General features: G+C 35.6%; 1 protein-coding gene across 1 annotated transcript in view; it reads right to left on the bottom strand.

Annotated features, from left to right (window-relative positions):
• PTPRQ (protein tyrosine phosphatase receptor type Q) overlaps positions 1–16,984 on the bottom strand; it is a 234,588-nt gene extending 217,604 nt beyond the window's left edge. The window contains exons 1-8 of the mRNA XM_070788855.1: positions 16,854–16,984; positions 16,407–16,518; positions 15,497–15,723; positions 12,777–12,846; positions 7,757–7,956; positions 6,432–6,681; positions 4,351–4,479; positions 1,769–1,915 (exon numbers count right to left, since the gene is read on the bottom strand). Coding sequence (XP_070644956.1) covers positions 1,769–1,915; positions 4,351–4,479; positions 6,432–6,681; positions 7,757–7,956; positions 12,777–12,846; positions 15,497–15,723; positions 16,407–16,518; positions 16,854–16,910 — 1,192 coding nt within the window. The 5' untranslated portion in view covers positions 16,911–16,984. The remainder of the gene's footprint in view (positions 1–1,768; positions 1,916–4,350; positions 4,480–6,431; positions 6,682–7,756; positions 7,957–12,776; positions 12,847–15,496; positions 15,724–16,406; positions 16,519–16,853) is intronic.
• Positions 16,985–25,128: the final 8,144 nt, after the last annotated feature.

The following is a 25,128-nucleotide window of genomic DNA, read 5'->3' as shown; positions in this document are numbered from 1 at the left end:
TGGGCTTCCCTGGTGACTCAGATGGCAAAGAATCTGCCTGCAGTACAGGAGACTCAGGTTCCATCCCTGAGTCAGGAAGATCCCCTGGAGAAAGGAATAGCAACCCACTCCAGTATTCCTGCCTGGGAAATCCCATGGACACAGGATCCTGGTGGGCTACAGTCTTTGGGGTTGCACAGAATTGGACATGACTTCACATCTAACACACACACACACACACACACACACACACACACACACATTATATTATCTAGTTCACTGTTTAGGTCAAATGCTGTAGGCCAAGAATCATGACAATAAAACAATTATTTTAAATTGTGGATTCAGTTAGGAGCACCAAAATCAGCTTGATTTGAAATAAGGTTGAATTTATTTAATTGTACAACATGAGAATAGAAATTGGTCAATTGGGTTGGTCGAGAAAAGACCAGATTCAAGGGCTCTAAGTCTGATAAAGGCCACGTTGCTGGCATCTTGTGTTTGGCAAGCATACATAAATCTGTCTAGATTTCTTGAAAATTCCTAAGAGCAGGTTTAGGTAGAAGTGGGAGAAATTTCAGGTCTAAGGGAGAAGACATACATGCTAAGACTCTTCTGATATAAATGCAAAAGAGAAATTCTGGTATGAAAAAAATAAAAACACTTTATTATTTTTTGTCTATTTTATATATGGTGCTTCTCTTTAATCTGTGTATTGAAACCATGTACACATTACTATTTTCATTTGAAATCGATGTAACATAAATTTTACATTCTTTCAATAGCAAGATAATCTCAAGGGTCATTCTTTGAAATGGGGGAAAAGTACAAAATTCCCTAATAGTTGCTGCCCTCTCATGGTCAAACACTTGAATGATTTCTCTGATGAAGGTATGCCCAACCTTGTTTGTGTGTGTGCATGCATGTGTTCGTGTGCACACCTGTGTGTTTAACTCACAACTCACTGAATGTTAGCTATCACATAAACAAAATCTGTTTTATCAAGTGTTAGTGTGATTGTAAAAAAAAAAAATTGTTGAATTCTCCTAAATAAGTACAATATATAAAGAAAGACATTGAGCATTTGGTGTGGGCCCAGAAAACAGGTTGTAAAATGGCATGGTAATATTTTTTAAACACTACAGTTAGCCTTAGACTGTGGTAGTTAACATATACAAATAGTTTCTTCAGGAGAAATTTTGAAAATAATTTCAGCCTATTCTGGTAAATTTATATTATGCACCTTCCAGGAACCCTCCATTGCTTAGAATATCCTTTTGATTATAAATAGCATCACTGACACAACAGACATGAATTTGAGCACACTCCGGGAGACAGTGAAGGACGGAGGAGCTGCATGCAGTCCCTGGGGTCGCAAAGAGCTGGACACGACTCAGTGACTGAGCAGCAACACCACCACAGGCATTGTGGGATATGTGGATTTCTCTGAACACTATTTTGTGGAAAAACAGAATATACAGTAAATAATGGGGTTTAAGCCATGTTATATGTATGTAGTCTTGAGATTGTGCCAGTAGTACTCATTGTGAAGACGCAGGCTGACACAGCATGTAACGTTTGCTGTGATGTCCACTTGCTCTTTGGCCCCTCTTATCACGAGGCCTGCTATGGGTTTAGTGTTCTGAGGAACACATGTTCAGAATGTACTAGGGAGTCATCCGATAAGGAAATAACATGAATTAGATAAATATCAACCAAACAGTTTCTAATACAAAGTTTAACTGACTCAGTGAAGTTCCCATTCACACACTAGAGGAGATGTTCTCACCTTCTGGAGGAGTGAATACTGAAATATTTGACTTAGGTCCGATCCCCGCACTGGTTTCAGCCGCAACATAAGCGTCATATACTGTAAACGGTGTTAAATTAGTGAAAGCAAACTTAAGGTCCTTAGTGCTGTTATCTAAAATCCGACCTACAAAAAGCAAAACATAACTGTGGATTATGTATTCTTCAAGCATGTAATCATTCTTAATTAAGTATAGAGTAATCGAAGTGTTAACATATGCACTGACATGCACTATTACAATTTTAAAAGTGAATATATGTTAAACATTTCGCTTAGAATTGCACCGGTGTCAATTTTACCAAGATGGAAAAAAAACCAGAAATATTTCATGTTTAAAATTACTTTTATATTAATATAAAGCCCTATTGAACGGTCGTGTTATTTTTTGGCATATTTTAAAGGAATATGTTAGGTTTTACCAATATAAAAACAGTGACAGCGTTTCATACTCATATTGAAAAAGATATATTTAGAAATGTTCTGTAGTTTAGTTTCTGAGCAAAATTTCTTAACTGGGCCATCATCAAAATTCCTTAAATCCTCAACTTTATTTCTGCATAGCTTTTCCCCCTTCTTGCTGTAACTGAAACCTAGCTCTCCCTTGAGACCATTGATTCTGTTCCCTGCAGATCTTCCTCAAGGGTGGGGACAGATTGATTACTTTTTCCCCAGAGCCCTCAAGAGACTAGGTGGTCAGGTATGATATATGTTCTCCTTGTTCCTCCTTGCTCTGAGACTATTGCTAATGACTTCTACATTACTAAAGTCAATAATTAGTAGATACACCTTCTTGAGTTTTTAGCCTCACAGATGAGAGTACCTTGTCAAAATTTTCAAAAATGACACCAAATAGAAGAGGTGTATCTGGGTATCCATGTGTGTCTGTGTATTGGGCAGGGAGGGGAGAAAAGGACTATCATATTTTTAGGTCTGAAAACATTTCAGAACTTTAGGAGCCTAAATACTGTACATTATCACGCTGCTTCTTTAAGTTATATGCACAGTACATCATGCAAAATGCTGGACTGGATGCAGCACAAGCTGGAATCAAGATTGCCAGGAGAAATATCAATAACCTCAGATATGCAGACGACACCACTCTTATGACAGAAAGTGAAGAGGAACTAAAGAGCCTCTTGATGAATGTGAAAGCGGAGAGTTAAAAAGCTCACTTAAAACTCAACATTCAAAAAACTAAGATCATGGCATCCAGTCCCATCACTTTATGGCAAATAGATGGGGAAACAATGGAAACAGTGACAGACTTTATTTTCTTGGGCTCCAAAATCATTGCAAAATCATTGCAGCCATGAAATTAAAAGACACTTGCTCCTTGGAAGAAAAGCTGACAAACCTAGACAGCATATTGAAAAGCAGAACTTTGCCAACAAAGGTCCATCTAGTCAAAGCTATGGTTTTTCCAGTAGTCACATATGGATGTAAGAGTTGGACCATAAAGAAAGCTGAGGGTCGAAGAATTGATGTCTTTGAACTGTGGTGTTGGAAATACTCTTGAGAGTTCGTTGGACTTCAAGAAGATCAAACCAGTCAATCCTAAAGGAAATCAGTCCTGAATATTCATTGGAAGGACTGATGCTAAAGCTCAAGCTCCAATAGTTTGGCCACCTGATGCAAAAAATTGACTCATTGGAAAAGACCCTGATGCTAGGAAAGATTGAAGGTGGGAGGAGAAGGGGACGGACAGAGGATGAGATGGTTGGATGGCATCACTGACTCAATGGACATGAGTTTGAGTAAACTCATGAGTTGGTAATGGACAGGGAGGCCTGGCGTGCTGCAGTCCATGAGATCACAAAGAGTCAGACACGACTGAGCAACTGAACTGAACTGAAGGTACTCAGGGATGAGAAATAAAGGTTACTCATGTGATTCATGACAGATTCCTAGAAATTTCAAAATGATTAATTTGGACCTTTGTCTATTTTTCCATTCTTTCAAATAAATGTCAATATGTGCATTTATGTTATTTCATTACTATTTGAAATAAATTTCTTTCATAGAACCATAAAATCTTGGATTAAGAATTATAGAGCTTACTTAACTTCCACTAGTATAGTTTTTGAAGCCCTCAAAATATCTGACAAGTAGATGTCCTGCTCTTGCTTCTTCATAAAGATGTGACCTCACTATACTATAAAGTTGCTCATATTTTTAGAGACCTCCAATTATTTGAAATGGTTTCTTTGTTCTAAGCAGAAATCTGATTTAATATAACTGAAGCCCATTTTTCTTCATAAATACATTTGCAATCAGAGCAAGTCAAGGTCCTCCTGATCTAATATTTGAAAAAATGTATCTCCTCTAATGTTTCTCTTCTTGAAGGATTCTCTCTCATTGTTTCAGCCCTTTGTCATGAAATATGGAACATGGACAAGGCTTTACCATCCTTATTTATGGCTATAAACAAAAGTTTTAAGAGTTTCAACATTGCTAAGGATCTTTTAAAAACAGTTTAGTACGTTTTAAAAAGTTTGAAAATAGTAAAATCTTTTATACAATTCTTACTCCAAAAGATAAACATAAAATTGATTAAGACTTACCTGATGGCCCATATAATTCAACTCTGTAACTAAATTTTCCTGTTACTACAGTTGGTGGGTCCCATGATATTGCAAAGGACCTCCCTGTAATGTTGCCTGTTAAACAGTTTTGTGGTGGTCCTTCAGGCACTAAAATTATAGGGAAACAATGAATTAAAAGCACCTTAATAAATACAGAAAATACAAAGTCAGAGAAAAAATATCACACAGCAAAGCATTTTTTCAACTTAAAAAATAGGCTATAATTGAAGAATGCAAATAAATGGTGGATCATTAAACTCCTTATTTGTAACCATTACTATTTTTATTTAATGTTGTACATTACTGCACAGGGTGTTTCATTGCTATGCAATTCTTTGTACAGTTACGTTGTCCTGAAGCATATATATTAATAAGTATTGCATCAACAAGCCCTGAGCATCTGGCTTGATAAACCCTTTCCCTCTGCTGTACACAGGTGGAAGGGCCAAAGTAGTAACTCAACCCTCGGAATCTATCAGCAGTGATTTTACTTTTTCTATCAATATCTGTATTTGGTTCTGAAAGGAAATTTATAACCTGCATTCCAATGTAATATTGGTGACATAAAAATAATAATGCTGTTTAAAAGTCTGTTTTTCATTTGTTGTTGTTCAGTCACTCAGTCATATCGGACTCTTTGCAACCCCATGGACTGCAGCACACCAGGCTTCCCTGTCCTTCATTATCTTCCGGAGTTTGCTCCAATTCACGTCCATTGAGGTCTATTTTTCATACATGTATCTAATATTTTCAAACATCTTTAATTGAAATAAAACATTCCAAATATTTTTAAAAACAAACTTCTTGTCAACCAAATTTCACTTTGTGTGACTCTTATGAAATTATTTCTTTTTTTCTTAATAAGAAGTAAAGAGTATGGAAGAGGAAATGGTCTTCTTCAGAGATTTTTATTTAAATTAAGGTAAAAAAACCTTCACACTTACATGTAATGAAATGACAAGACCTAACACCTACGTCATCAGAAAAAAATACTATGCTTTAGTGAAATTACCCTACCAGGAATAATGCCCAGTAACCTAAAAATTATCAATCATAACTGAATGTCTGCTACTATATATTTTGTCTTGTAGTGTGTAATACAGTGACATAACAGTATCTCAGGTGGTAAGAATCCGCCTGCAATGCAGGAGACCCCAGTTTCACTCTTGGGTCAGGAAGATCCCCTCCAGAAAGGATAGGCTACCCTCTCCAGCATTCTTCAGCTTCTTTGGTGGCTCAGATGGTAAAGAACCCACCCACAATGTGGGAGACCTGGGTTGGATCCCTGAGTTGGGAAGATTCCCTGGAGGAGGGCATGGCAACCCACTCCAGTATTCTTGCCTGGAGAATCCCCACGGGCAGAGGAGCCTGGCAGGCTACAGTCCATGGGGTTGCAGAGAGTCGGACACAACTGGGCCGCTAAGCACAGCACGGCCTACATAATATAATTAAATATACAAATACTATACCTAGAAATATGTACTTAGAATTTAGTAGTAGTAATATCTAATAATGCTCATTTAGTGCTAACACCATATCCACAATGAAGATGTCTCCATTCATCACAAAAAGAAACTGCAGTACAGAGAAGATACAGGTAGGTAGGCATTTTCTAACTGCTGTTTTTATCTAATACTGAATTTTAATCATATGATATTTCTGCTACTGCAGGTGTGATCTCCACATCTGGTAACAGCAATATCAGTGAGATAAGTCATCATCAGATGATAATGTAAAATGTAGACAAACAGAGACTATTATTAAAAATTCCTGAGATCACAGAATGATAAGAGCTGATCTTAGGAGCATGGTTATTAGCTCAAGAATCTTTTCTTTCAAATCTCCTTTCTCCTTTTAGATGCTTATGTCAGTATCTTCGAAGAGTATTGAAATTGAAGATGCTCCAAATGGCATGCCTATTATCCATTATTAGGGAGAAAAAAGTTACTGAAAGAGAAGGAAGAGCTTTAACAAAAAGATCTACATGAATAAAAAAAAAAGAAAGAAAGATTATTCTATGAATAATTTAACTTTTTTTCCTACCAAAAAAAAACCCATACCTGATTCCGGTGTTCTGACAATCGTACTATCAATATAACCTGCTTCAGTTGTAACAGCAGAAACTTCAAAAAGATACGTCGTGTAAGGTCTCAAATGTGTCACTACAAAACTGATAGGCTCTTTCCACACAGAGCTAATCTTACTCTGTGACAACACGCTAGATAAATACGTCGTACGTGGTGGAGGCGTGACTCTCCCCAGGGTTGGCGAAGGGCTGGTTGTACTCCATAAAAAAGATTCATTATTCTCCTAATGAATAAAACAAGCATAAATGGGAAAATAATGTAACACTTGGTAAAGATAAGTGTGATTCATTTTTTTCTTTATATTACAAATATTATTTTGTGCGTGTACTACTTGTTACAGCTACAGATAAATCTGCTAGATTTTAATTATACCCATTTATTATCTATAGTTACATGGTTAATACCATTGTCCACAGTTTCAGAATAGAATGTTTATTTATACCTTAATCTTTCTTATGAATAGGATTTCATGTGACTTTGAATAAAGGTATAACTACAGCAAAATGATTATTAAAAATTTTTTAAATCCACATTAAAAATTTAAGAGCCAAAAAGATAAATTTTTTTTCCCTTTGGTGAAATTTCTAATATACATCACTGTCTTAATATTATGATCATTTTTCCGCATAAACATTCAAAAGATAACACCAAAGAACATATGGGTGTGTGTTTATGTATATTAGAAATATATCTAAATTAAAAATATTTGTGGCTTCCATTAACTTAAAGCATTTTTTAAAAAAAGTAATTTTGCTTGTCTTTTCATCAATAGTATCACAGTGATCACCAAAATTAATTTTTAAAAAGCATAATTACAGTACTTCCAAGGATTTCACGTCAGTGCTTAGAATAGTAACAAATTCTTCACTAAAGATAAGATACAACAAAAACAATCTAATTCCACAAGTGTAAACTTTACTATTTTGTTCCCTTCCTATCCTGTCACATGCAAGTATTATCTTTTTCCCAGTGACACCCTATGCTTTCCTACTTTAAGGCTTACAAAGTATCCTCCACCCTCACACCATCACCTACTTATTCCAAGACCCATCACAAATGCTATACCTATCAAGCCTTTCCAGAGCTCCCTAAGGGATTTTTTATATCTCACTGTTGAATTCTGAAACTCTTCTCTTACTTTACCTTGACTATAGTCAAGTGCATATAATATGATACTATAAGTAATCAAATAGCTAATAAATCACTTTGGTAAAAATACATAGTATCCAGATGTAGGGCGTTTCACGATGTAATTTACCTAAAATTCTGAGACACAGAAAACGTTCCATGAGACTTACATTACATTCTGGCAGCTTCCCAGTCAAAATGTCCTCTACTCTGATTGAAACATCCTTCACAACTATCCCACTTCTGGCATGTTTAACACTGATCTTGAAGCTAGTAATTTTGCCATTTGGTTGCCGAGGTAAATACCAAATCAGGTTTACTGCTGAATAGTTAAAGGCCTCGACGGTGAGATTCACCACTTTTCCTGGAGCTGGGGACGTGCAAGGGATTTTTGAAGGAAAAGAAAAATATTGTTATAAAACTTAGAATGACATTTATATAATTCAGGGATGTTACAATTCCCATGTTATATAAAATTAAATATGTAACACATTGGATAAAATCTATTTGGGTAGTACTTCTTAAAATATATATTCGGGTATACTTTCTGAATTGATTTTGCCTAAAATAACAAATCAGAAATTGGGCCCACAGACTTGTGTTTAAGAGGCAAATAAGCTTTTTTCAGGATTAATAGGTCAATAAATCCATCAATAAACTATTTCAAATAAGTCTGAAAAATATTCAATCAATAGTTGTTTGTGGTTATACAAATTTGAATAATGACGATCTTACCATCTGATATACTTTGGAATTATGTAAATTCCTTAGATAATGAAGAAGTAGCAAATTCTTAGATAATGAAGAAGTGGCAAATTCAAAGAATTATCCAACCATTTGCACAAAAATCACATTTCTGGAGTGTAAGTAAATAACCAGTGTCTAATATAAAGTGGATAGCACCAGTTGGTTGTGATTATTATATTTTAACCTTTATACACCCTCAAAATCAACTTTCATCAGAACTCATGATACCTTGTTATTAAATATTAGTAATCTGCATAATAAGCTGTGGGCTATTTTAATTGGGATGACTGTTAACTCAAGGTTAGCTGTGGAAAACTGACAAAGTAAATAATCAATGTCCTTTAGAATATAAAACAACCATGACAAGTCACTGTTGAAAGAAAAAAAAATTACAAGACGTTTGAGATAAAACATGCCTAGTATTAAGAAATCGAATAACTAGAGTTTAGGTGTACACTGTAGAGAGGAATATGAAGATGTGATCTGAAAATGAAAGCCATATAAATTATATAAGAAAGTTAGGCCCTGGGAAGGAGAGGTGTATAGAATGATATGAATTAAAGAGTAGTAAATAAGAAACTTAACAATAGCTGCATTTTAACAACAACAAAAAAATAACAATTTGGGATGATGACTAATCATTAATAATGGATAACATAATGGATAGAAATTTTTTTCTTCAAGGGAATTTATCAATGGAATTAAAGCTTAAGAAGGACAATGACAATATGGTAAGTCTCTAATACTAAAGATTTAGCACTAAAATTCATTTTGGGCAGATAAAATATAATAAAACAAAAAGTCTGTCAAATATCTGATGCTACAGAATTATAAGAACCACAGCTTTTGCCATTAATATTAATCATTGTTTTAAATTTCTTTGTCTAATGTATGTAAATTTTGTAAAAATGCCTGAAGTTTTTATTAATAACAGACTGCATACAAGCTGGCCATTTCCACATCAACCTTAGCAATCATGAGAATCTGCTCAAGTGCAGAGAAATTCGAATTTATAAGGTAACCAAACTTTATAAATTCCAAAGTATGATTTCAAAATATCTTTTAAAGCAAACTCAATATAATAGATAAAAATTAATTAAATCTGTTAAACAACATTTAGTGAAAAAGAGGTTTTCTTATTAACTTTACATTATTTTTGCCCCAGTAAAATCTATGTTTTCTTTTTTTGACTTGATGGGGTCTGAAGACTAATTCTGGCTCTTTTTCATAGCTGACAGGTCTTCCTGTACTTTAAATACTCTAGTTTCTACCTCTGGACTTTTAGGTACCAAAATCCCATCATCTTTTGATTTTTATAGAGGGAATTTATCTATCTTGCTCCAAGTAAAGATATGATACTAAAGTATCAAAAAATTCTATTTATAAAGTCACATATTTCAGGTAAGCCTTTCACACACTTTGAGGTCATAGCTAAACAAGTAAATATACAAGAATGTGAAACTAAAACTTTTCAAAATGTTCACTATACAAAACATACATTTTCTTGAACCAGAAAAAAATCTTTCTAAATAAAATACAGAGACTTCTATAAAGAATTTTCCTATATTACTAAGGATCCATCAAGTTAAAAAGGAAGCTACAAGGGATATTTCTAATATTTTAAAGCTAAAATAAATTCTACATTTGTCTGAAATAATGCTGCATGGGAAGTTAAAAAAGCTGAGATTTTGCACTTGTGGATGTAATATCAGCTTAGAATGGTATAATGGGCTAACTCTGTTTGAATACTTCAGGAGTATTTTTATTCATGGAGAGAGAAGTTATTTCTGGCTTAATCATTATAAAGGCAATTTATTTATTCCACAGAAATTTTCATTAAATTCGAGTTCTGCATAACATAAATAATAAAAAGGAGTCTTTGGGGAAAAAAATTGGACAAAACTATCTAACTAAACTTAGATTTACATTTTAATCTCAACATTTTTTTAAATGATAAGGTAAGAGTGATTAAGTGATTATGTAATTTCTCCAAGAAAACACAGCAAGTCAGAAACAGAATGAAACTCCTGTTCCAGGATTATTTCCATGCCAACCTAGAGTTTTAGTTTGTCCCAATCATAATTTGCCAAGAGAGAGAATGACTCTAGAAATTATGTCAGATAGCAGAATATAAAATATATAAAGTTCAAAATACTGTCAAGTTGAAATAATAATCTGACCTCATAATGTACCAGGCTTTACCAAGATGAGTGTTTTTAAAAAAGACCAAACTATTTGTTAAGTCATCCAAAAATTATTCCAATTATTTTCCCTAAAAGTGTAAGTCATAAATTGCCTTTCATTTCCTAATGAATATTTAATCTTAAAAATAATAATTTTCTCAATTTTTAGTTGTGCTAATAATCTGAATATAAGTAGGTTCAATATCAGTAAAAGATTTCAAGAATCATTACTTTCTAATTTTAAATAAACTCTAGAATTTTCTCTTCATTCTTCCTATGGCATAGAGCATGTATTCACCTGCTTCTCTCAATGGGGTCTCAAATAAGAACTGGCCATAAAGCTTGTCACATGCTTCTTTTAACGCTGACAACTGCATAATCCCCTCGAGATACACAGGGTCCATTTCAGTTTATCCCTCTGGCAATGAACTGCTGGAAGATTTTTATGTTTAAATATATAAAATATTTATAGTTATATAAAATTATAGAAACTTTTTTATAGCACTTCTCTAGTCTATTACTTGGGCTTCCCTGGTGGCTCAGATGGTTTAAAGAATCTGCCTGCAATGCAGGAGACCTGGGTTCTATCCCTGGGTTGGGAAGATCCTCTGGAGAAGGGAATGGCAATCCACTCCAATATTCTTGCCTGGAGAATTTCATGGACAGAGGAGCCTGGTGGCTACAGTCCATGGAGTTGCAGAGTAGTACACTACTGAGCAAGTAACACTTCGATCTATTACTTAGTAACCCATCTGTTTATCTTATCCCACTAGAATATAAACTTCACTAAAAATATTTGCTATTGCTTGGAGATGCCATTATTTACTGTTTTTCTATTTATCGGTTCTGTTTGCTGTTATGAATAAACAGCCAAATTACTAACTAAATAAATTACCTCCATTCCATAACAGCTTATTTTTATCACAAATGTTATATTCTACTAGGCTAATATATACAATAAAAAGCAAGTAAATGAGTTATATGTCAAGCTATTCAAGTGGAGAAAAATTAATTTGTTGGCAATAAAGATGGATAGAAGGAAATAGGGGTTATTTTAGAAGGTGTAGTCAGGAAAGGTAAATTGAGATTTACATCAACTGGGGAGAGAGTTCTATGGATATCTGCTTAGTCACGTCTGACTCTTTGCAAAGTGGGTTGCCATCTTCCTCCTCCAGGGAATCTTCCTGACCCAGGGATTAAACCTGTGTCTCCTGAACCGCAGGCAGATTCTTTATCTGCTGAGCCATTGAGGAAGCCCCTGTGGATAATTTAATGAAGGAGTACTCCAGGCAGGAGGAACAGCAAGAGAAAAGACCCTAAGGTGGAAGATCAGTGTGACTGGAGTGGATGGAGGGAGATGGAGAATAGAAAGAGATGATTCAGCGAGGGTTAAGGGCACCCAGAGCACTGTAGGTCATGGGAAGGACTTAGGTTCTTGCTCTGAATGAGACAGGAGCCATGTGAGGAAGAGAGAAGTAACGATGGTCTAGCTTCTGCTTCAAAAGATGATGTGACTCTTGTGCGAAGAGTACACTATTGGCAGGTAAACTAGAAACAGGAAAACCGAAGAAGAGGCTTTCAAATGATCAGGCAAGAAATGACGATAGGTTACACAGGGTGAGTAACAACAGGGGTGAGATGCAGGATCTATTTTGATATAATGCTGGCAGGATTTCTTGATAGATTATACAGTACTATTGATTGATTACAATCAAGGATGACGTCAAATTTTTCTTCTCAGTCACTGGGAAAATGGAGATAGCTTCAGTTGGTTTGGTAATGACTGCAAGGTATGGAATAATATGATAACCATTACAGTCCATGTTTCCAAAACTCTAATGTCATAAAAATACTTATGATTTGATTTTAAAATGCAGGATGCAAATTTGTACAAATGGCACAAGCCTATTTTCACTAACATATAGTCACAAAGACATATATTCATAGGAGAAAAAAGATCAGCCAGAAATGTATGTTTTTATATAACAGGGCCATGGATAACTTTCATTTTTTTTTTTTTTTTTTGTATTTTGGGGTATTTTTAAGTTTTCTAGATAACAGTGTTTTTACCATCAGAAAGAATAATTTATATTTTAATGAATAAATTCCCTATCCAAGAAGACTCTAAAAGTAATTTAATTACCATGCTGTTGAAAATTTTATGCATTTTAGTGCCAGATTTTGTTTATATCCCTATTTATTTTAAATGATGAAAACTCTTAACTAAGTTAATTCAGAATAAATGATTTAAGAAAATTACCACTTTCTGCAGTTTGGAAGAGAAATGGGTCACTAAACACTCCAATGCCAGCACTGTTTTCTGCAGCAACCTACAACAGACCACAAAAATTACACAAGCTTTATACTCTAATTAAACAGTCTGAAATAATAAAACTTTGATTTGTCCATTAGATACATAATAAAGATACTTTCCCCTCTAATTCCTAACAATACTCTCGAAGCAGAAGCAAATATAGAGCTATTCAGTATTTCCATTTCCCTAAAGTGAATATTTGCAACATAGCCTGAATCAACAGATTTCTCAGATTCCTGATAGAGAAATTAATAATCAAGTTTAATGTCTATTAGTAGCAGTAAGAATTTCAGTTACTATTTATTAAGCAACTTCTGTACACTCAGAAATTGAGTAGGGATTTTACACATCTTATTTTATCCACATAATCAAAATACAAGGAATTATTGTCAATATTTTACATATGAGAAAACTGGTTGAGAGAGGTCAAGTAACTTGCCCCATATCACAGGAATAAGTGGCAGAATCAGAATTCAGTTGAAGTTGTGTTTATTTCTAAAGCTCAGTTTCTTTCTACTATATTCACTCTAAGACACCACAATTATTTCTGTAATGAACATGGGACCATAAACACAGTGTCTGACTTTAGAGTTTACAATCTAATTAGGCAAATTTTAAAAATAAATAGGTAATCATTTAGACTAAATATTCTAGAATTTAAAAGATAGAAACTATTTTGGCTTGAAACATCTAGTCAAATACACTAGAACAGACAGAGAAAGTGTCATAAATGAGAACTCTTGAGCTTTTACAAATGCCATAACTGAAATCAGACAGCCTTGGTTTAATTGCAGCTCTACCAATTCTCAGATAAAAAGGTTATCTTATTTTCCTTTACTTTAAAATGGAAAGAATATATGTCATAAGATTATTCTGAATACTAAATGAAATAACACATGTTAAATACTAAACAGGATTGTCCCCATATCATGTAGATTTGATATTGACATCTGAAGATATCAAATGCACCATGTCAAATGCCCTTTGAAATTCTGCAATGGCTAACATATATTTGAACAAAAGAAAAGTTACAACAGTGGTTAATAAAGTGTGGGGTAAAAAAAGAGGATAGGGGCTTCCCTATAGTCCTGAAATAAGAGAATTCAAAGGAATAAAAATTTAAATTCTGTAAAAATATATCTAAGCAGAATGAGGTTGGCTAAATTACCTTTCTATCAGTAAAAGCTTCTTATATCACATTAAAAGATAATCTTTATTATTTTGAATAGTATATCTTAACATATAAATTAATTTGAATTAATATGTGAGCTTATGATAGAAAATATCTGTGCCAAATAATTTTCAGGTGTCAGAAAAAGGTTGCCTACTCTTTATGTTTCTGCAGAGAAATAACCATCAAATCTTTGATTTTTACCACTGTATAAGTAAAAGCCTATATTTTTCTTTTATCATTTGGGGGGTGCCTACTCTTGGTATGCCTACTCTCCTGTTATATTTGATTCTGCAAATGGGCATACTTAAAATTAGATTTTAGAAACAGGCGAGTGTCTCTTTCTTATCATTTCTTCCATTCAGATGGTCATCTCAGTTATGTATGATCACATATTTACACAGCTTTTTCTCTTGAGTCAAGACTAGAGAACATATTGACATTATACTGAAAATAGGGAGGAATGAGAAAATGCCTGTATTCTTTACTATCCCCTGGAAATATTGTGTGTGTGTGTGCATTGCTCTGTCATATCCAACTCTTGGCGATCCCATGGACTGCTGTCCACCTTGTGTCTCCTACATAGGCAGGCGGATTTTTTGACCACTAGCATCACCACCGGAGAAGGCAATGGCACCCCACTCCAGTACTCTTGCCTGGCAAATCCCATGGATGGAGGAGCCTGGTAGGCTGCAGTCCATGGAGTCGCTAAGAGTTGGATACGACTGAGTGACTTCCCTTTCACTTTTCACTTTCATGCATTGGAGAAGGAAATGGCAACCCACTCCAGTGTTCTTGCCTGGAGAATCCCAGGGACGGCAGGGCCTGGTGGGCTGCTGTCTGTGGGGTCACAGAGAGTCGGACACGACTGAAGTAACTTAGCAACAGCAGCAGCAGCGTCACCACGTCTCTTAACTCTAAACATTTTCACATGGCCTAACTAACATAAGACTGCTTTTCGCATGCTCTTCTTTAATATTTTAATAAAGTGTTCTTAGATTTTGTATATTATTGCTGTAAAGGCATAAATTTTTTGTAAACATAAAAGAGGTCATACGCATCCAGGAAGTATTTGTTGAATGGAACCAATTTGAATTCCTTGTTCTTTGAGAAACTGGTTCTTCAGAAACCTTCAAACCATTATCCAAAATTACAATTACATGGAAATATAAGTGGGTTAAGAGAAAAATAACAAAGCTAACTTCAAATTTGATTAAAAAGTAGAATATGTGTGCTTGTAAAATTTATTAAACTTAATTTTTTTTAAGTCACCAAACTAATGCTTTCTAAAATAGATACATTATATAAACACACACACACACACGAAAAGCTTATGACATTTGTTCAAATTTTAAAAGCCCAGATGGGCAATGAGGACATGATTCAGATGATCATTCTTCAAGTCTCTTGCTGGCAAAAGCTTGACCTGTTGGAACAAAACTCCTTTACTTTTAAAATGAATGAAATATTTTAATACTATTTACAAAATAATTACCTTGATTTCATATGTTGTTCCAGGATTAAGATTAGTAAGAAGAACTTCCAGACTGTCTGGTTTTGTTCTAACTTGTGTATACGTTGCCTGCATCCATGGACAAACTTCCTTATATTTTACAATGTAAGATATAATTCTCCCATTTGGATTAGGTGGTGTATTCCAAGACAGAAGAATCCCAGCAGATCCGACTCTTTCCCCTGCCAGGAAGACTGGAGGCCCTGGTTCTATTTTTCCAAAAATGCATGTTGTTATAAGGGTCAATCAATTATTGTATTTTCACAAACAAATGTAAGAAAAATATTTACAAACTGTAGACTTTTAAAGTTCCCAAAGACTAAGTGTCTCGTAAGTGTAAGTTTATCTTCCCTAGAGCTTTGCTACCAAGAGAAAAAATGATTAAATGCTATGGGGAATACCAAAAACATTCTTTTATAAGAATGTGAAAAATGGAATGTTACTAAATACTACATGCCAAATACAGTTTTAATGCCAAATCATTTTTTATAAACACTCACTTAATGCAAGGCTTATACACAAACACTAAAGAAACAAGAACCAGCCTTACAAACTGAGTGATTCTTTTGGAGCAAGTATAGTGAGTTTATTTTCATGGCTTTGTATTATTTAAATATCACCATTAACAGTGTCTCCGATCCATTTCACAAACAAGTATGGAAAAATTATCCTTGCTCTTTGAAAGTAAAGGTAGAGAAAGAACCAGTAGCATGCAGGTTCTAAACAGATCACTTTCTTAAGTTTCCATTTTGCTTTAATTACTCAACTGTTTTCAGGCATTCAATGCACATATTGCCAATGTAAATAGTCCCATCCAATAGATTTATAAAGGGTCCAAATACTTTGTAAGAAAAGAAAAAGGAAAGAAAGAAAATGGAAAACATATACTTACTTGTCACATTTGTTGCCACTGTTCTGCTAACAGGTGAGCTATATGTTGTAGCAGAAATGGAAGAGATGGTTACCTCGTACCGAGTACCAGGAACAGCATTAGAAACATCAGCCTAAAACACCAAAAATAGATGACTGTATTAAAAATTCTGAAATGTAGGAAAGCTAAAACCATAAATCTATCACAATCAAAAAAGTAAAGTTAGCACTTTACTGCATAACTCTGTGTTATTTATCACAATGTGTTTCCTATTATTGTAAAAATATACATTTGTTATAGCAGAAATATTTACCAAATAACATGCAATAAAAACTTACAAAACATACATTATCAAAGACTCAATCAGTATTTCTATCAATCCCAGTTCATTGTCACAACTCTTTAAGAGTCCTAAGAAATCTATAGTCCATTGATTAGCCCTGGTATTTAACAGTGTGTGTAAAATACCTGTGTCTCTGAAGTTCCAATAAAAAGTAAAAGAAAAATGATAAGAAAATCCATCATTATCACATTTTTCAGGCAGTAGAATCACATTGATGGCTCTAGAGAGAAATGTTGCCTGCATTAATGATTTAAAGACTGATCCTCCTGGCAAGTACACAATTAATGAGCCTGGATTACTCAATAGCTCTGCCCTTTCTTTGTTAAACTATTCATGAACCCTTGGATGGTTGGCTGTAGGTTCAGGGTAGACTTAAAAAAAAAAACAGACATTGCTAAGGTAACAGTCCACCAGTACTGAAACTTACACTCATCAATTCGGCATCAGTGTTTTTGTCTTCATCTTATGCTTTTAAAGAGGTTCAAAGAAGGAAATTTTCATGGTGGATGAGTTTCATAAAGAACTCTCCTATTTGGACTAAATATAAAATATAAGTTGTCTTGGCCAAGTATGATAATGAAAACAATACCTGATATTCTCCACCTCCAAGATCTCTGATAGTAACAAAGCCACCGTCAGGAACAAGATCCACATGAAACCTGTCCACGTGGCCAGAGGGTAGGCTCCAGTGCAGAGAAAAGGAATGTGCAGAAATATTGAAAGCTTTAAGTTTCTTGGGTTTTTCCGGTTCTGGTATTGAAAAATAGAGGTTTAGAATAGAGTTATTCTCCTAAACTTCCAAATGAAAAAAGAAAATCAAAGGTTTAAGGGCCAAGTTTCAAAACAACCACATTGTTAGAAAGTGTCAGAGCCTTTACATTATCACTAACTCTTTGTAGGTGTTAGGCACATGTATCTTTTAAAATATCTAGTTTTAAGTTTAATTATCAGATATATCAATTAATGTATCTGTTTCTGGATATTCCTTATCTACTAAAATCTGTTGGTTGACCAGATTGTTTTTTAAAGCTTATGTTCTAACTAAAAAATCAAATCATTTTAAAAACAAGTAGGTACAAAATTCTTATGCAATTACCTGGATATTTATCAAACAGGAAATAATTTGAAAAAAAATAACAAAATATGCCAAACATTTTAAAAGATGAGCATTTCTGATGAATATTTAGTTAGGTGTTTCTTTAAAAGAAAAGTTTTCAGATTGGAAATGAAAACAAGATAATTTTTAAACAATAACTAGTAATTGCCCTGGCCATTGCAACTATGTTTTTTTCTACCTTTTCTTTCACTATTTCCAACGCTTTGTTTATGCTGCCTGTACCTACTTGCAGGGAGTTTTCCACATAAAGTTCTTTGGATTGGTTGCCAGTGAGTCAGGTTTGCACTCTTATCTTTAGTGCAGATTCCAGTTCAACAATATAAGGGGAGGGAGATTATGAAGCCAAGCATGTGAAAAAATCCTGATACAGATCCACTCTAACAACCATTTCCAAAAGAAAGGAGTCTGGAATTAGTCCTTGAACTCCGTGTATCATTTTAACACTCTGTTTTCCACCAGAAGTGATTTGAAAATCTATATATTTAAAAAATGAATGGTACATTTCCTAACATAACTGATAAGGTACATTGCATAAAATACATATCTTAACAGGCAATCTCCTAGTATATTTGGGGGGGATTTTTCTTAGAATGGTTTTTATCTCCTCTGAAAAATTCCTTTAATGGTTATAATATAACCATCTCACTAGTGCGTGCTAAGTCGCTTCAGTCATGTCCAACTCTGTGTGACCTTATGGACCATAGCCCCCCAGGCTCCTCCGTCCGTGGGATTCCCCAGGCAAGAATACTGGAGCAGATTGCTGTGCCCTCCCCCAGGGGATCTTCTCGACCCAGGGATCGAACCTGTGTCTCTTCTACCTGAATTGGCAGGCGGGTTCTTTATCACTAATGCCACATGGGAAGCCCAGTGACTGAAGATAATATTGATCAATTAATTTTCACATGACATCCTCAAAGACACAAACATTCTCTAGGCATCATCTCCAAGCTGCCTATGCAGTGAGCACCACAGTTTCATAATAATTCTTTAGAAATACGGCACATCTAAGGTGAAAGATGTGCTTTCTAAGGTGATCAGAGAAATACCCAGCTTGTGATGGGTATAATTTCTTCGTTGGGCACAGCTGCTGGCATTTTTCCTGGATGATTCTGCACACAGACCTGTGTCCCCTGTGTTCTCATGCTTGAGAGAAAAGGCCTTTATTCTCCTCACCAGTCCACATTAAAACACACAAAAGTTTAACGTGACACAAGTCCAACCACTGCTTACACTTACTGATTGTGAGGGCTAATACTATTTCTTCAAGAGTCCTAAAAATGTATTTAACATTCAAGGAGACTTAAGAAACTAGAGCTGGGATGAGACTTCGAAAGAAAAATGCATATAGAAGTAAAGGGCTGTTTACTAAGACGGTGGTGACGGAGAGAGGATGTCGTTTCCTGGAAGGTCTATGATTACACACTGAAGAACTCTTGGCCAAGGATGACGTCTGTCTCACTAAGAGGAGGAAGAATATATTTGTCTGGATATCTTCCAATCTGATAAAAAAGGGAAGGCCTGAAAGCTTCAGGACAGTTTGGTAAAGGCCTCTCAAAGCAAAGTGAATAGAAGCCCTGCAAATGGGCAGAAAATAAAATGACAGGAAAACCAGCCTGAGTTGTGGGATTATTTAGAAAAGAACAGCCTGATGGTCATGCATGCCGCAATAAAATTTTAGATTTTTTTTCCCCCTAAATGGAATGGAAAACATTGAAAATGTTTAAGCAGAAAGTCAATCTGACTTATTTTTAATTTTAAAAGATTACCCTGGAAGATGGGAGATAAACTGGTGAGAGGCAAAAGTGGCAACATGAGGCCAATTAGTAGGACACTGTGGTTCTGAACTGAGAGGAGGGAGGCCTGCCCTCAGGAAAAGGGAGTAGACACGAGGTGATACCTAAGTCATTGTGAGAGCTTTCTGGATAAGAACAGAAAGATAATTAATGAAACAGATATAAGTACATCACTTGTATTCCATGGAATTTAACCTCTGAAAAGGTAGAAAAATATGAAGCAAAAATATCATTCTCAATTTAATTGTTACTAACCAATAAAATCAAATTGTGTGGAGCTTTGAGTTATATATACGTATCTTATATATATATATATCTTATATATATCTTCGAGTTATATATATATCTCACATTGTGTTCAACTTAATTAATATATATGTATCGTATATATATGTATCTTATATATATATACCATATATATATCTTTGAGTTTTACATATATATATGTATATCTCACATTGTGTTCAACTTAATTAGGGCTAGCAAGAGTAATTGTAGACCTAGTTAATTTTTTAGACCAGAATTTTCCAAAAATTAATCCTTAGTACCCTAAATCCCTAGAATTTAATAGATGTCAGTGATCAAACCATTTTGTCAAATAATTCCTTTTTTACATGAAACAGCTTCCTTTATTGCAGGTTAACTCAGCCTTAAATAAGTTTAGATATGTGACTTGTGCTTCTCTAAAGCAGCACTATCTGATAAAAATATAAGATAAACCACATTAAACAAGTAAAAAGAAAAACGTAAAGTGAATTTTTAAAATATATTTTATCTAACACAAAATTTCAAAAAATATTATTTCACATATAACAATAGGAAATTATTAATGAGATAGTCACTTTTTTTCATACTAAGTCTTTGAAATCCCATGTGCCTCTCACACTTACAGCCCATCTGAATTTGGACTAGTCTCATTTCAAGGCTCAATCGTTATGTGTTGCTAATCACTGCATACTGGACAGTGCAGTTCTAAAGAATTTCTCAACTCTTCCCCTTGGTATTTCAGTAAATTTACCTCCACTGCATTTTGAGAAGCTGAGAAAAAACACAAGTATGATCCTATGATGTCTATACAGGAAAAGAGTTCAAAAGAGTTAAAAGGACCACACATACTAAGTTCTGATACAAACTATGGTGGATTAACCTCTGAGACGGAGAGTAAGAAGAGGTTCTGAATAGAAAAGCAAGCTTCTTAGGCAGCTCCTCAGTAGATTCTGGTTCTTAAAAGAGTGCATACGAAATGAGAGCACGAGGGTACATACCTTGAGATACCCGTAAAGAATCACACAAGCCTATCAGAACAGCGCTAAGGAAACAAAGCCTACAGTGGACAGATATTTTAAAAGAAAAAGTGGAGACTTAAAAACACACCATTATTATTAACTTTTATTTGTACTTCCCATGTACCAACACTGTATATGATAAACTTTCAACATCACATTTAAGTCTTTTAATGATTTATCATAGGTTGGGCATAATATAGCTCAAATGGTAAAGAATCTGCCCGTGAGGCAGGAGACCAGGGTTCAGTCCCTGGCTTGGGAAGTTCCTCTGGAGAAGGGAATGGCAATCCACTCCAGTATTCTCACCTGGAGAATTCCATGGACAGAGAAGCCTGGTGGGCTACAGTCTGTGGGGTCGCAAAGAGTCAGACATGACTGAGTGACTAACACAACACAGGCATGACATATGTTCTGACCAAGGAAATATCAGCCATGCAGAATAGTAAGAAGTAAATCCTATCCAGTTCACAGCATACTCTGCACTGTTCTAAACGAGTTCTCTAATTGTTATGGAACAGCTGTAACAAATCATAAGGAGATACTGTGATTACTGCCAGTTAAAAGGCAGAGAGTTGAGGAACAAAGAATGTAGGTAACTTCACTGAGGTCTCAGGGAAATAGGGAAATAGTAGGTCCAGGACTTGGACCCAGAAGCAACATCTTCAGAGCTCGAGTTTCAGTCACCACGAGAACTCCACTCTTGTAGCCCTCACAAAGTGGCTTATGAACAACAAATAGCAGATGAAAAAATTCTAAACGTATTAGCATTTTAGAAAGGATTTAAGCATTAAATAGGATGACCTACAATTTTTCTTTCAAATTTAGATGATTAGTTGAGGTGGCCTCAACTGTCAAAATACGTCCTACATCAAGGCAACATATATTTATCAAGTTGCTGTAGTTCCCTCATACTGTGAAAACGGGCTAGGTATAAACTGTAAATGAAACAAACATCTGAGACTTGCCTGGCAGTCCAGTAACTAACACTTCACCTTTCAATGCAAGTTTGATCTCTGGTTGGGGAGTTAAGATCCCCCATACCTTGTGGCCAAAAAACAAAGACAAAATAGAAGCAATATAGTAACAAATTCAATAAAGAATTTTAAAATGGTCTGTATCAAAAAATCTTTTTAAAAACATTGATAAAATAACATATATCCTCTACTAAATCAGCATCAAATTAGGTGCAACAGGTGTCTAAAAAAATCCATTCACTGGTCACAGGCCCTATAACTGGATGTATGCTGTGCTTAGTCACTAAGCCATGTCCTACTCTTTGTGACCCCATGGCCTGTAACCCACCAGGCTCCTTTGTCCATGAGATTTCCCAGGCAAGAATACTGGAGTGAGTTGCCATTTCCTTCTCCAGGGCATCTTCCCATCCCAGGGATCAAACCTGAGTCTCCTGCATTGGCAGCTCAATTCTTTACCACTAAGCCACCTGGGAGCTCCCCTATTACTGGGTAACTAGGCTCAAATTCTAGCTTTGCCACATAGATTAAGAATTTGAGCAAAATCCTTAACCTGTCTGTTCCTCTCTGGCCTCATCTAATGATAATAACCCTCTTTGCTACACATTTATGTGGGAATAAAGTTAACACATGTAAAATGCCTAGAAGAGTGGTCTGAACGCAGCAGGAGCTTAGTAAAGGCAAGCTATGATTAATAGCTATTGTTCTTTCTGCTGCTTTTCCTCACAAACCTCGTCATCTCTCAGTAAAACCACGCTTTGCTGCTTTTTCACTTCTCAGTTGCAGCTCTCTGCTCATATCTGCTCAGTGCTCTGCCCAGCTCTGCATCTTTATCACCACTTTTGTGCCAGAGGTCTGTCAGCACACCTAGGTACCTTCCTCTTCCATTTCCTCTTATCTGTTCAGCTCCCAAACCACTGCTCTCCAATACCTACCTCTAATCTCTCAAAACCATCACCTAAACTACATGATCCAACCACAACATCAAGTTCCTATTTCACAAAGTGCTTTCATCTTTCATTAAAATGGCTACTGATATTCCGTATCTTCCACAAAACTTTCCTATTTGGGCATTATCTTGCTCAGTTTTTCCTCTGACTAAATTCTAAGTGAGCAAATCCTGTCACTCACACTAACCACCCTATCTCCTTGACTTGTGAATAAATAAAACATTTTATTTATCATATCTTTGCTCAACATTTGCTCAGTGCTTCACACAGACCTACTGTGCTTTTGCCAATTTCTGGCAATTTCTGGACTTCTGGGGATTGCTAGGAAAAATATTTGGTTGTCACAGTTAATTATGAATTCCTTAATTATTAATAATTAATTCCTTAATTATCACAATTAAGAAGCGAGCTATTTCAAATCCTGAAAGATGATGCTGTGAAAGTGCTGCACTCAATATGCCAGCAAATTTGGAAAACTTAGCAGTGGCCACAGGACTAGAAAAGGTCAGTTTTCATTCCAATCCCAAAGAAAGGTAATACCAAAGAATGTTCAAACTACTGCACAATTGCACTCATCTCACATGCTAGTAAAATAATGCTCAAAATTCTCCAAGCCAGCCTTCAGCAATATGTGAACCGTGAACTTCCAGATGTTCAAGCTGGTTTTATAAAAGGCAGAGAAACCAGAGATCAAATTGCCAACATCCGCTGGATCATGGAAAAAGCAAGAGAGTTCCAGAAAAATATCTATTTCCGCTTTATTGACTATGCCAAAGCCTTTGACCGTGTGGATCACAATAAACTGTGGAAAATTCTGAAAGAGATGGGAATACCAGACCATCTGACCTGCCTCTTGAGAAACCTGTATGCAGGTCAGGAAGCCACAGTTAGAACTGAACATGGAACAACAGACTGGTTCCAAATAGGAAAAGGAGTACATCAAGGCTGTATATTGTCTCCCTGCTTATTTAACTTATACGCAGAGTACATCATGAGAAACGCTGGGCTGGAAGAAACACAAGCTGGAATCAAGATTGCTGGGAGAAATATCAATAACCTCAGATATGCAGATGACACCACCCTTATGGCAGAAAGTGAAGAGGAACTAAAAAGCCTCTTAATGAAAGTGAAAGTGGAGAGTGAAAAAGTTGGCTTAAAGCTCAACATTCAGAAAACGAATATCATGGCATCTGGTCCCATCACTTCATGGGAAATAGATGGGGAAACAGTGGAAACAGTGTCAGACTTTATTTTGGGGGGCTCCAAAATCACTGCAGATGGTGACTGCAGCCATGAAATTAAAAGACGCTTACTCCTTGGAAGGAAAGTTATGACCAACCTAGATAGCATATTCAAAAGCAGAGACATTACTTTGCCAACTAAGGTCCATCTAGTCAAGGCTATGGTTTTTCCAGTGGTAGTGTATGGATGTGAGAGTTGGACTGTGAAGAAAGCTGAGTGCCGAAGAATTGATGCTTTTGAACTGTGGTGTTGGAGAAGACTCTTGAGAGTCCCTTGGACTGCAGAGAGATCCAACCAGTCCATTCTGGCGTTCATTGGAAGGACTGATGCTAAAGCTGAAACTCCAATACTTTGGCTGCCTCATGCAAAGAGTTGACTCATTGGAAAAGACTCTGATGCTGGGAGGGATCAGGGGCAGGAGGAGAAGGGGACGACAGAGGATGAGATGGCTGGATGGCATCACCGACTCAATGGAAATGAGTTTGAGTGAACTCCAGGAGTTGGTGATGGACAGGGAGGCCTGGCATGCTGTGATTCATGGGGTTGCAAAGAGTTGGACACGACTGAGCAGCTGAACTGAACTGGTATCTAGTGGGTAGATCTAAACATCCTAAAATGTACAGGACAGATTCCCATAAGAGAGAATTACCCAGCCCAAAATGTCAACAGTACAGCAATTAAGAAACCTTGTCATAGACTAACTAAAACTTCTACAGTGGGTCCAGTTTTAATGTGTTTGATTACATACTTTACCTATCATAAAATCTTGAAGAAAAAGACCTTCAGTACATCATTTAACACATGCACTTTTTAAGAAATATTATTATATATATAATATAAAATGTAATAAAAAATTTTAAAGTCATAAGGAATTCAGAGATCATCAACTTTAATTCTAAGTAACTTGCCCAATATTACTCCGCTGCTGCTGCTAAGTCGCTTCAGTCGTGTCTGACTCTGTGCAACCCCATAGACAGCAGCCCACCAGGCTCCCCGTCTCTGGGATTTCCAGGCAAGAACACTGGAGTGGGTTGCCAGCAA

Source organism: Bos indicus, chromosome 5 (assembly GCF_029378745.1).
Source record: "Bos indicus isolate NIAB-ARS_2022 breed Sahiwal x Tharparkar chromosome 5, NIAB-ARS_B.indTharparkar_mat_pri_1.0, whole genome shotgun sequence".
Taxonomy (NCBI): domain Eukaryota; kingdom Metazoa; phylum Chordata; class Mammalia; order Artiodactyla; family Bovidae; genus Bos; species Bos indicus.
This window is presented reverse-complemented; position numbering and strand designations above follow the sequence as displayed.